Source organism: Labeo rohita, chromosome 19 (genome assembly GCF_022985175.1).
Source record: "Labeo rohita strain BAU-BD-2019 chromosome 19, IGBB_LRoh.1.0, whole genome shotgun sequence".
Lineage (NCBI taxonomy): Eukaryota > Metazoa > Chordata > Actinopteri > Cypriniformes > Cyprinidae > Labeo > Labeo rohita.
In genome coordinates, this window is record NC_066887.1 from 27,083,423 (window position 1) to 27,097,821 (window position 14,399).

The 14,399-nt window shown below is 35.2% G+C and overlaps 1 protein-coding gene across 1 annotated transcript in view; it reads right to left on the reverse strand.

Annotated features, from left to right (window-relative positions):
- Positions 1 to 851: 851 nt before the first annotated feature.
- bop1 (BOP1 ribosomal biogenesis factor) overlaps positions 852 to 14,399 on the reverse strand; it is a 96,049-nt gene continuing 82,501 nt past the window's right edge. The window contains exons 11-16 of the mRNA XM_051137230.1: positions 11,222 to 11,354; positions 8,814 to 8,994; positions 8,038 to 8,329; positions 5,912 to 5,996; positions 5,621 to 5,728; positions 852 to 1,659 (exon numbers count right to left, since the gene is read on the reverse strand). Coding sequence (XP_050993187.1) covers positions 1,506 to 1,659; positions 5,621 to 5,728; positions 5,912 to 5,996; positions 8,038 to 8,329; positions 8,814 to 8,994; positions 11,222 to 11,354 — 953 coding nt within the window. The 3' untranslated portion in view covers positions 852 to 1,505. The remainder of the gene's footprint in view (positions 1,660 to 5,620; positions 5,729 to 5,911; positions 5,997 to 8,037; positions 8,330 to 8,813; positions 8,995 to 11,221; positions 11,355 to 14,399) is intronic.

Consider the following 14,399-nt stretch of genomic DNA (forward strand, 5'->3'; position numbering starts at 1 on the left):
GGATAAATGCTGTTCTTCTTAACTTTCTAATTATCAAGAAAATTTTACTCAGCTGTTTTCAACATAATAATAATAAATGTTTTTTAAGCAGCAAATCAGAATATTAGAATGTTTTCTGAAACATCATATGACACTGAAGACTGGAGTAATGATGCTAAAAATTCAGCTTTGAAATCACAGGAATAAATTACATTTTAAAAAATATTCAAATAGAAAACCGTTATTTTAAATAGTAAAAATATCTTAAAATGTTACTGTTTTTGCTGTACTTTGAATCGAATAAATGCAGGCTTGGTGAGCAGAAAAGAAGAGACTAAAAAATATTAAAAATCTTACTGTTCAAAAACTTTTGACTGGTAGTATACATTTCCAGCAAAAATAACTCTGATACCATGTAACAAACCATTACTACGATATAAAGTTACACAATAACTCCCCTATCACTGGAGAATGGAGGTATTTTGGTATAAACACTACATAAAATATTACAGAACTTTTAATGCTTGGTAAGCAATCTAAGATAATATTATTTAATTGACACTGGTCTACAAACACTTCCATCCCTGAGATACTGGCAAATTAACAAAGAACTGTGACCTCCACACTGAGAGAGGCTCACAGCCTTGAGACCGACGTCTGGAGTTGAGAGAAGGACCCGCAGGTGGACGGCCTCCACGAAATATGATCTATAACACACAATGCCGTCTGATCAGCGGCGTCTGGGCCTCTTGGAGGAGGAAACGAAACCAATTCCCAGACCCTCGCTGCATATAATTCAGGAGTCCTCAAAATCACCCTCGCTGACCTGTGGCGAGAAACCAGAAGAGAAAACAAACTCCAAACACTTTTCAAGAAACACCATGTTTAATTAAAAAGCAACCGGTGTCTGAAATACAAGTTGTAAAGGTTTCACAACTAAACAGGTTAAGGTAAAAAATAAAAAAGCTGACACGTTGACACTGGTAGGACGCACATTTCTGAATGAAATGCTTCAAAAGGTGGTTTAAAAAAGCATGGGGAGGTGTAAGTGAAGGACATACGTCTGCAGCTTTGTTTCATGTCTTGTTTCCTTTGGCAAGGCCCAACGTCAGACATTTGTTTCATTTCAAATCCAGCTTCCTTGTCCAAGGATTAGCGGTTGGGCTTGATTTGCTGCGGGGCACTGACAGCCCAATACGGAAACGGGCCTTTTTGAGCGCACACGGTTTTGGGTTTGAAACCAAACCTGTCTCTCTTTTAACGCTGCACTCGAGTCCCGTAGGACTCTATGAACGGCTGGATGTATTTTCTTCTAACATAAAAAAGGCAAAACATAGCTCAAAACACATATTATAATGACATGTTCAATATCAGATCAGGCACTTGATTCCTGCCAGCAACATGTCAGTGTCCTCAAGAGAGCAGCAAGTCTAAAAAACCTCATCGAGTCGTAACTGGCGTGTAATTTCTGGTTTTGAAAACTCAAGGTCGCGGCTCCCGACGGAGGGCTGTTTTCGTTTTGTTCTCTAGGTGAAAAGACGGACTGTTCCGTCGGCCCCTGAGGAAAACACCCAGGGTTGGGTTGGGTGGAAGGTCACATCGAGGACCCCGAGGTCATGAGTGATGCTGTGACCCTTCAGAACCTTCACTGGAACAATCAGAGGATTCTGCAGCAAGTCACTGTAAGATTAACACAAAGACATTAGAAAGGTTAGTGTTGTTCATAACTGGCTCTGAATAATGATTTTCATAAAGTCTGGCTCCAATAACAGTTCTTAAATGTCTGAATTCTTTTCTGCCAATGGATGTTTCTTCAACTATGGGCACTTTTATGAACCACGAGTTGATTTTTATTAAACCTAACAGATTCAAACATTTTTTTTTGTTATAAGGAAGTCATATTAAAACCATACTTGAAACATTCTACCATGCCTTCATTTATTTCAGCTTCTCATGTACAGATTGTATTTTCTATTTTGAAATATTTTTTTTTTACTACAATTTTTAAATGTCTTATGTGCATACTGTTCTTATTTTTTTTTAATTATCGCAAATAATTTAGCTATGAATTAAATGTTACAATTTTCAGTATTAACGTAATACAATTAATATAACCCAAATCTGTACATTTTAAATTACATGCATTAATTAATATTATTGTACATTTAATTGTTTTAAAATTTTTAAAATATTATTATAAAATTTTACTGAATACTTAAAAAATGTATCACATACAGATTTTGTTTTTTAAAATGATTAAATTATTAAAATGTATTACATTTTAATACAAATGTTTTTTTTTATTTCTTTTATGCAGATTGTTTTTATTTTTAAATAACACACTGATTAAATTATTAAATTGTGAACACTATAATCAATTATACAGAGTAAAAAATAAAACTTATTTGTCAAAATGGTTTATAAAAATGTCATTTTGACCACAAATGTAAGTGTAGCATTTAAACAAAATTCACAAATTGCTTCTAACCCTAACAAAAATGTATCATTTATTTTAGCTTCCTTTAAAATGTATTTCTTGTACAGATTGTGTGATTTTGAAATATCAATTTTACTACAAATTTTAAATGTCTTATGTGCATATTGTTCTTATTTTTAAAATAATTGAAATTACATTTTAATTAATATTATTGTGCATTTATTAAAAAAAAACAATTATCACACGTATAAAATTTTACTGAATACTTTATGAATGTATCATGTACAGTTTTTTAAATTATTAAATCATTAAAATTTATTACATTTTAATACTAAAATATTTTAAATTTCTTTTATGCACAGATTTTATTGCTTTTATTTTTTAAAAACACATTAATTAAATTAAATTGTGAACATTATAATGTATAAAATATATAAAAAAACATATTTGTCAAAATGGTTTATAAAATGTGTCATTTTGACCACAAATACTACAAATACTAGATACTACAATTTTTAAATGTCTTATGTGCATAGTTTATTTTTTTTAATAATTACTAATTATTTAATTATGAATTAAATGTTGAATGTGTTCAGTATTAATGTAAAACAATTAATTAAATCCAAATCTGTACATTTTAAATTACATTATATTTTAATTAATACTGTGAATTAAATTTTTTAAAAATAATTATTATTACATGTATAAATTAATAGTTTATAAATACATCGTACATATTTAGTTTTTTTTTTTTTAATTATTAAATTATTAATACTGAACTATTTTACATTTCTTTTATGCACAGATTTTATTGTCTTTATTTTTAAATAATACATTATCCGGCGTAAAACGTGCCAAATAGGCTTCGCGGATCACTTCGCTATGGTGATCCCTGATAGGGGGCAAGCTGAAGGAGAGAGAGAAAGATTTTTAAATAATACATTATTAAATTGTGAACACGATAATCAATTGTACAGAGTAAAAAACACATACTTGTCAAAATGGTTTATAAAAATGTGTCATTTTGACCACAAATGTAACCATTTAAACTAAATTCATAATTTGTTTCTAACCCTAACAAAAAATTCTAGCAGATCTCACTAATCTAGTCCACACTCTATTTTTAGCCTAGTCAACCATTCTGTCCCATCCTAAAAAAAAAAAAAAAAAAAAAAAAAAAAAAAAAAGAGTTTCCTTTTTCTCTACCCAAATTTTGTGGTAAAAACTGCTGGCCATTTCTTCCAACTGTCTGAGGGCCGTAAAGGCCATAAAACAGTGAATTCTGGAAATATGGTTTGCTGTATATGCATCAACAGTTTGACTGGGGAAAGTAAGAAGTGGAAAAATAACATGACATCCTCCGTTTGAGTATAAAGAGATCTATTAAAGCCAGCTGATGAAGGCTTTTCATCCAGATCTCACTTGCCCTCCACCGTACACGGATCATTTGCTCCGCTCAAAGAGCGTTCCTGACCAGACTATAGGAATGATAGTCTACCCCTGCAGATACACTGGACACATGCCCAAGAGAAACAGACAGACAGAAAGAGAAGAAAAGCCAGAAAGGAGAGAACTACACTGTGTTAAGTTAGACACGGTGTGTTCAGAATAGCATATCACCATACTACCTACACTATTTGTGCAGTATGTGTACAGGTTACTATATGCACTAAAATGTGCACTACACAACTGACTTTCCGATTCCAGTGTTCTGGTAGCAAATTAAAAGACTTGCCGGTAGCCATTGACTTCCAATGTATGGAGAAAGAAAAAAAATAAAAAAATACTATGGAAGTAGGGCTTGGTGATTTTTCAGATTTTATCGATTAATTTGAATTTAATGTTTTGCCACAATTTTATTCTTTAGAAATCGTGATATCATGATTTTGAATAAAAATATTACCAAACATTCGAATTAGACACTAAATAAGCCAATGATAGCAGCAAAGAGAACAAGTAGAATATATCGCTAGACGCCATTCACACAGAATATTTAAGTGATTTGTTTAACATTTAGAATTTTCTTTAACTAGAGGGATAGTAAAGAACAAGTTGCTTAAATTATTCTGTAGTTACATTTCAATCTTTAAAATATCTTCTTTTGTGTTCAACAAAAAGAAATTTATAATTTATACAGGTTTGGAACAACTTGAGGGTGAGCAAATGATGACATATTTGACATTTCTGCATGAACTATCCCTTTAAGAGATTTCAGACACAATTTAGATAAGAATAAAAAAACGAACCTTTAATTCAAAGATCATAACTGGATTATTAAAATGGATATATTTAAAATAGTTGGCAGTAGCAAACATTTTGAATATTTCTTATATTCTTTTATATTTAATAATTAATATTTGTATATTTAAACTAGCCAGCATTTGTAATATTTATCACTGAAAATATGAAAATATAAATATAAATATTTATTTATTTATTTATTTATTACCTATAAACAATGGCACAATTATATTTAAACTAGTCAGCAGCATACTGCATAAAATATTAATATATTACTTATATTACCTTAATTTATTATTTTAAAGTAGTCGAGAGTATAAACTGCACAATATGCTACGGAAGACCGGTTCCGCCACTGAATAAAAAATAAAAATGGTAACTGAAACTTTTAATCTCACAATTCTGACCTTTGTTTCTTGCAATTGCGAGTTTACATCTTGCAACTCTGACTTTTTTCTTAAATTGTGAGATATAAACTTACAATTCTGAGAAATGCGGTAAGAATTGCTGATATAAACTCACAATTACGTTAAAAGTCAGAATTGCGGGTTTATATCTTGCAATTCTGACTTTATAAAGTAATTGCGAGAAATAAACGTCCAATTCTGAGAAATAAAGTCAAAATTGTGAGACGTAAACTAACAATTTAGACTTTTTTCATCAGAATTTTGAGATACAATTCTGATTTTTTAAACTTATTTATATCTCACAATTTTTATATTTATATTAGTTTATATCTCACAATTTTGAGAAAAAAAAGTCAGAATTGCGTGATATAAACTCACAATTACGTTATTAGATCAGAATTGTAAGTTATACTCATGCAATTCTGAGAAATACACGGCATACATTATGTACAGTAGGCACAGCGCGCATTTACTGGTTGTATGCAATTCAAAACACAGCCAAAAAACGAAAAGAGATCAGAAAACAGAGAAACACAACCCAGACAAGAAGACTCACTTGTAGACCATCCCATGACAGACGATAACGCTGCCGTCATCAGAGCCGGACGCGAACAGCGGGTAGTGCCTGTGGTAGGCCACGCTCCTCAGAGCCTTCTTATGATGCCTGTATGGACAGAGACACAAGACAGACCCGTCAGCGTCCCGACAGCAGAGGGACGTTACGCAGAACCGCTCCAAGTCCCAAACGGAGACATTCATTCATTTGACAGGCCCAACATTACCAACAATTTCCCTCGAGCCTGCCCCAGACTGCCCAAATTATAAAAACCTGCTCGTGCTGACTCACCGGAGAACTTTGTATGGTTTCGTGGACAGGTCCAGGTCGAACCAGGCCAGACGACAGTCGTAGCTACCGCATACCACGTTGTCGCCTGTGGAAAATGGGTAAAAGAGAAGAAACGAATCTCATTTGGTCACTGATGTCAAATGTCGCTTTAAGGACATTTTTGAGAAACCAAGACGAATATTAAGCCAGGATAACTTTCCTTTGGTCACCTCCAAATACTCAGTTTTATATAACACACCATAACAGGCTGAAGAATGCTGTCAGTTTTCATTTCAAAGGTTACTGTAAGAGGTTAGCGTCCATAATCGTTTACCCAAAAATGAATTTCTTCTCATTTATTCATTTCATTCCAAACCAATGACTTTCTTCACACAAAATATTTTTAAAAATCTCCAAGCTGATATTTTCCATTCCTCAAAGCCTATGCTGGCCTTCAAAAACTCCCAAAAGGACAAAAGAGCACCATTAAAGTAATTCATATGACTTGAGTCATCTAAAGTCATACGACAGACCAACATTTAAATCACCATTTACTCAAAATCACCTTCTCTGCTGTAGCTCTCAAATCTCATTTAGACATAATAATAATACAAACTTTGTTCATCTATTGGTTATATAAGACAATGGTATTTGACAAGTTTTTATTAACATATTTTGGTCAATTTTAAGCCTACAAATGCTGAATTCAAATAAAATGTCCAAAATGCAAGCTTGAGTTAAGCAGAAGTGCAAAAACTAAGATGGTAACACATTTACAGGATGAATTCTTAGATGCACATCAAAAAAGTCGTGTTACACAGAAATACGGCATCTGCTACTAATTGCTAGCAAACGTGATGTTCGCCATAAACATTTTCTATTTAACAAAAGAGTAACTATAACATGTATTTTATGTGTGCGTGCCAACCAGGGTGTTTTATTGTTAACTAAAACTATTACAAATATTTTTTGTTAACTCAAATTTAACTAAAATATAAATAAAAAATGAGAAATGTTACCTTGGCAACTAACTGAAATAAAATAACTATTAAAATTACTGAAATTAAGACAAAAGTAAAGTAAAGCTAAATAGAAATATATATACAAACATAAGCTTACAAAAGCACAAAATAAAACGACTAAAACTTTCAAATAAAAAAAAAAATAAAATAAAATAAAAAGATAATTACTAAATACTAAGTATTTAAGACAAAAATAAAATAAAGCTAAATAAAAATATATATAAAAACACAAGCTAATAAAAACAACAAAAGCACAAAATAAAATTACTAAAACTTTAAAATTAAAAATAACTAAAAAAAAAATAATAAAAAGATAATTACTAAATATTAAGTATTTAAGACAAAAATAAAATAAAGCTAAATCGAAAAACAAAATAAGCTAATAAAAAACGGCTAAAAGTTTAAAATTAAAAAGAAAAAACTGGTGCCAATTTCGATTTTCATTATTTTGTTATTTTAAACTCACAGGATGTAAATGCTACTTTATTTACAAATTATTTTTGGAATACTACATACTACAATTTTTCATATAACTTAAATGTACACAGATAAAAACAACACCACTTTAATCAACGCAAACAAATGAGATTTGGGACCTACAGCCTGAATTTCAGTTTGTTCCTTAAACAAAACTATAACATGGCTTCAGAAGATTTCTCAAAAGACAATTAAAATATAATATTTTCTGTAATATATTTTATAATATTTAAGATAATATATAAGAACTATATAAAAATAATGATGATGAAATAAACACCCAAAGCTACAAACTCTAAATAACTGCTTTTAAAGCAATAGTTAATGATTTAAGTTTTAATATTTAATATAGTTCAGATTTAAGTTTTAATATTTAATGTAACATTGAAGAATTTGCATAGGGAAATTTATTTGCCACAATATGTTCAGACAAAATTCCTATTAAAACGACTGGATTTTACTCACTACATTTTGTTGAGCAATGGTAAATGTAACTGCACTTTTGCTCTGCGTTTTTAACAGCCCTAATATGCTTTCATTGCATGGGAAATTCATGGGAGGTTCTCCAAAACTTCTACTTACTAAAAGAAAGTAAATCAAATTTTGAATGAAATGGTGACCCTTTCAGAGAAGCATCCAGTTACACACCTCCCGGATGAATGGACATGCTTGAAATCCATTTGCAGTTGGCCATCAGCTTCTTGGTGAGCTCCTGTTTGATGAGGTTGTAGACTCGCACGTAGCGCTGTGTGGCCACGAAGAAATACGGCCTGATGGGGTGGAAGGAGACACACTGCACCAGACCCTTGTTCTTGCGGAAGGGGTTCTGGGTCCTGCGTTTGCTCACCTGGTGGATGACCACCTGGAGGCTGCTGCCGTTGTCGGGCATGACGCACGCCAGGTAGTCACCTTTCCCGTGCCACGTCACCTGCCTCACGGCCTTCAGACAGAGCAGAGAAAGAAAGCGGGTGGGTGGAGGTCAGAGGTCAAAGTCATTCTGCGGTAAATCCACAGACAATTAATCCAATTATAACCTCAAAGACACGCTGGGACTAAATTTACTGCCGTTATTAACGCCGGCTCGGCCTCTGCCAGTCTGCCAACGCGTGTCGCTGCTTTGCTTTTTCCAGTAGTTTTAATTGGACACTAGAGGCGTCTTAAATTTCTTTCCATTTCAGGAAAAAGACGACCACAGGCTTGTGGCTTCTGCCAATAGTTAAAAGCCTCTGGCTGCAGCTCACGTGAGAGACGGACGGACGCTCTCGGAGGGGATAAGAGAAGGAAAGAAAGAGTTTCTATTGTTAACTGGAAAATATCGTATTCAATAGATGAGAAACGTGACCAGCTAACGGTTATTGTGATGATCGCATTCTTATGAATATATAATCAGACCACTGTGGTGTGTTTGTATGTGTTTTAATTACCTTGGGGTGTTTGAGGATGAGGCGGTGACCCTGCTCGTGACCTTCGCCCTCTGCGACGGCCCACTGAACAGGCTGATCCCTTACTTCCTCTGGCTCCTCATAGGAAGAGATCATCTGATCCGTAGCGGTGCAAACCAGTCGGTCGCCCAGACCAGGGTTCAGCAGGACAACAGTGTCATCACTGCACACAAACATCATGTTCATTCTCATCTATCTCCACATACATCTGATAAAACAAGCTATTTATCTAATCATCCAACTAATCATCTATCTCAAAAGTCCATGTATCTATCTAACCTAACTACTAACCCATTTTGAACCAGCAGTCCATCATCTATCCAACATCCATCCATCTATCCATTTGTCTACCTACACATCCATCAGTCCAAAATCCATCATTTATGGACCCATCCATCCGTCCATCCATCTATCTGACCAAAAAATCCTTTGTCTATATATCCATACATCCATGCATCCACCCACCCATCCATCCATCTACCCAAACATCCATCATCTATACATTCATCTATCTATCAGTCCAACCATCCTTCATCTATGCAGCCATCCATCCATCCACCCATCTGTCCAACCATACACCATCTATGCATCCATCCATCCATCCATCCATCCACCCATCTGTCCAACCATACATCATCTATCCATCTATCATCCATCCAGTCTGTCCAACATCCATCATTTATGCATCCATCCATCCATCCATCCATCCATCTACCCAAACATCCATCATCTATACATTCATCTATCTATCAGTCCAACCATCCATCCATCCACCCATCTGTCCAACCATACATCATCTATACATTCATCTATCAGTATAACCATCCTTCATCTATGCAGCCATCCATCCATCCACCCATCTGTCCAACCATACATCATCTATGCATCCATCCATCCTTCCATCCTACCTATATTTACCCACCTCCATAACTATTTATTTTACTTCATTAACTATTTATAACTATTTATCTAACAACTAATCAACCAAATAACTAAGAAACACTTCCAGAACAAAAATTGACAAATAATGTACACACCCCTTGTCATCCAAGATGTTCATGTCTTTCTTTCTTCAGCCATAGAGAAATTATGTTTTTTGGGGGAAACATTTCAGGATTTTTCTCCATATAACGAACTGGTATGGTGCCCTGATTTTGAACTTCCAAAATACAGTTTGAATTGGCTTCAAATGATCCCAAATGTGGTTGTAAACGATTCCAGGTGAGGAAGAAGGGTCTTATTTATCTAGCGAAACGATCGGTTATTTTCATAAAAATAATACAATTTATATGCTTTTTAATGTCAAATGCTCGTCTTGTCTTACTCTGCCTGAACTGTTTTTTTTTTTTTTTGTTCCCGTTCATGACAGTTAGAGTATGTCGAAAAATTCCCATCTCATGTTCTCCCTCAACTTCAAAATCGCAGTTTTACCTTTTTTGTTGTGGGGATTTTCTTTGCATGTTCACTTTGCACAGACTGGGTCGGTACTTCTGCAGTGATGTAGGATGATTTTGAAATGATTTTTGAAATTGAGGGAGAAAATACGATCTGTCTTGAACCAGAATACACAGAGTTCAGGGAGAGTAAGACAAGACGAGCATTTGAGACTGTATTTTTTAATGAAAATAACCGGTGGTTTCGCTAGATAAGACCCTTCTTCCTCGGCTGGGATCATTTACAACCGCATCTGGGATCGTTTGAAGCCGCATTTAAACTGCATTTTGGAAGTTCAAAATGGGGGCACCATATCAGTCCATTATATGGAGAAAAATGCAGAAATGTTTAACTCAAAAACAATTTCTCTATGGCTGAAGAAAAAAAGACATGAACATCTTGTATGACAAAGGGGTGAGTACATACATCTGTAAATTTTTGTTTTGGAAGTGGACTTCTCCTTTAATCCATCCATTCTAGCTATTTATGTAACCTGTTTACTTGACACCAACCAATCATCCTCAGAATTAGCTATACATCCATTCATCCATCATACTGATTTATCTAACCTACTTTCCTAACCATCTAATTAACTAAAAAATGGTCATTTGTTAGTCAATTAGATGGTTAGAAAGGTAGGTTAGATAAATCAATACGATGGATGAAAAAGCTGGCCTTTTAATAACAAATACTCCTTTAAATTTCTTGGAACATTTAAAGAAAGTTCTTGAAAATGTTACCCAAGTTCCGAAATGAACATTTGACATTCTCATAATAGGTCTTTCCTGAGGCTTACTAAACTAACACTCATTTAGCCAGACTGCAGCTCTGCACCCATTAAAAATAAATCCTGTAAATCATCTGCTGTCAAATAATATACGTCACATACTGAATGTTACAAAACATACAAATTAACAATCAGGTGTAGATTATAAGAGAAAAAGAGGCGGTCTTACTAGCTGACAGCCACCAGACAGATGGAAGGATTGGGATTCCAGGCCACACTCTTCACAGCTCCGCCCACCTCCACAGTCTTCAGGCAGCGAGCCGTACTGACCTCCCAGAAACGCACCGTACAGTCATCAGAGCCTGAGGTCAAAATGTCAAAAGAAAAACTTTTACTTAAATGTATTCATTACATAAACTACTGATTCATTCAGCAGTCTGTTTCAGAATGACTTAATAAACAGGATTATGGATAAATGAGTGTTTAGCATGGTTGTGCAAATGTGCGCAGGTATGTGTGTCTCAGCGTCTGAACAGCTGAGAGGACACAGACGCTCTGGTCTCTGGCACAATTAAAGCGTTCTGTCAGCTCGACGGCACTTCCTCTCTCAGCAGCACACATGGAGGATAACTCATCCTCGCTCTACACAACCACTGTGACACACACAGCAGCACTTTGGCACGAGTGCACTATAATAATACTAAGATTACTGAAGGTGACAGACAAAGAGAAGCCGAGTGTTTAAAGTTTGTGCGCTACTGCTGTTAGATGGTCATTATTCAAAACCAGAGCCATTTATGTCCCTCATATACATACAGTATAAATAAAAATGACTAATAATGAATAGCTGATGTCAAAGCTTGCCATGTGTTAGAATAAAACCTTTTCTAAACCAATAAAAGAAAAAGAAAAATCTCAATTTCTGTTATTTTTTAACAGAAGTAAATATAGATTTCAAAAACATCAGACATATCATATATCTTTCTGAAAAGCACCATGTCATTTTACAAAGTTTGTAAAATTAAACTGTAGAACTTTACACCATTGTTAAAGCATAATTATATCCATATCCACATTATGAAGGCATATAATTATATAAATATAACATATTAAAATAGATTTATTTTTATAACGCAACTTATTAACAATTAATGCATCATTTCTTTTCAAATTCACTTAAAAATCAACTTATCTAAGAGGTAACGGCTCTGTTTTATTCAACAGACAGGAAACCCCTTATCAGCCACATAACATCATAAGCTGCTGTAAAATCTCATTTTAACTTTTATACCTGCATGCATCAAACGCAGGAAAAACAACACGGGGGAAACAGGCCGGGCCAGGCCTGGAGGGTGGAGTGTAATAACTCCAAAACCCATAATCACTTTTTAAGTATTGAGCTGTATGGCGACAGATATAGCAGGAGGGACGGGCTCTGCGGCGGACACCCGCTAGCGGTCAGAGAGGCCTGTCTGGCCTGCACAGCTGCGGATGTGTGTGTGTGTGATGCAGGGGACACCAAAAGTTTCCTGTAGACATTTAAACATGGACAGAGATGGGAATGACGGTAATATTTGCCTTTATGGAGGGAAAAAAGCAGCAAATGTTAAAAGTCCATTTTATAGGACTGTAATGGCACTTTGAGATAGAGAAAAAAAATACAGTAATGTATCCCAAAGGATGTCAGAAATTAGATGTTAAAGTCAACAAGAAACACCATTAGCAACCCATTTTACATCCAAAATGAGTGAAATAGGATGTTCTAAAAGTATAAAATAAATTGTATGACAGAACTTATTAGAGGTTTAAGCATGTAGCGCTGAAACCCTATTGTAATTGTTAGAATGGCCACGAACCAGCAATCTCCATGTAAAACTGATCGTGCAGACCAAACCGTAAGTCGTAGAGACTTGAAACTTGGAGGAATGGTAGTACTCACACCGCCGACAATGTCACCCAGGCTCACCCCAAACGGCCTGACAGGGGCAGCCTTGGTGACGTTGTTGGCGGTGTGAGTACTACCATCCACCAAATTAAGAACACTTATGTAAGAGTTCAGTCTAAGGTCACAGGACAAATACAAAAACAAGGGCTCGACCACTTGATGGCGCAATAATAGGGAAAAAACAAAAATGGCTATACCTATGAAACCATTTTTGTCCTATCAACATGAAAATCACTGTGCACGGTCTTGGTCCAAAGTGCCTCAAGTGTCTTTAAGGACATTTGCGCATTTCAAATACATGGCCGCCATTGGCCGATAAAGTTAGACAAGCATCCGTTAGACAAGGTAAACGGAGGCAGATCAGAACGAAACTTGGTGGGCCTGGGGGGGGGCGGGGGCGGGGGCGGGGGCGGGGGGGCAACTCTGTCAATCAAATCATTTGTTAAATGATCGTGATATCGTTTTTTTGCAAATTAGTCTTAGGTTTTTCGCCCGATTGGAACCAAACCAGTGCACTGGACTCTCTAGGTCAATAATTATCAAAAAATGTTGAAATTTACCCTTTGGGAAGCTATAATGTCATTTAGAAAATGGGCCTGTCCAAATTGACCCAAAATCCTACAAAGCCTAAAGAAAAGCTCAAAACTTCACGAAACCTGGTGAGCACATGCAACAGCTAATTCTAAACAAGCATGCAAAGTTTTAAGGAGTCATAAATGTTAAAAAAAGAACATATTTCTATGGCAAATGTTTATGTGGTTACAGGCTTGCTAAACAATATGTCTTTTTCCATATTTGCATAAATGCCCTAAAGCACTTCAACCCTGGTAATCTCTATCCATCCATCCATCTATTCATCTATCCATCTCTTCTCTTAGCTTCATTACATTACAATTGCACCACTGATGTCACATGGACTGATTTAACGATGTCCTTACTATCTTTCTGGGCCATTTGAATGTGTCAGTTGCATTACTGTCAATGCAGGGTCCGAAAGCTCTCGGATTTCATCAAAAATATCTTAATTTGTGTTCCGAAGACGAACGAAGGTCTTACAGGTTTGGAATGACATGAGGGTGAGTAATTAATGACAGAATTGTCATTTTTGGGTGAACTAGCCCTTTAAACTCTTTAAAAGCATCTAATTCACATAGTTTATACCCTGAAATGGCCTCTATGACCAGGGTTTCTCACACAGGGTCATGTGAGTGTTGAGTAGCGTGTTTTTGGGAGTGTATGGATCTGAGGCATAAGCACTTCCTGTGGCTGAGCAGGGCTCCCCGCCGACCACTCTGATCTCTTTCAGCCGCTCTGTTAATTTGTAGTTGTGTTTTTGGAGGCACCCAAGAGCTTCCTTTTTATTTTAAACTCCAGCTTTACAAATGCACCCAACATTCATGCTGAGATTCAATTCTCATGGATCTATCGATCAAGCTTTTTTCCCCTTACAGTGACAATTCTC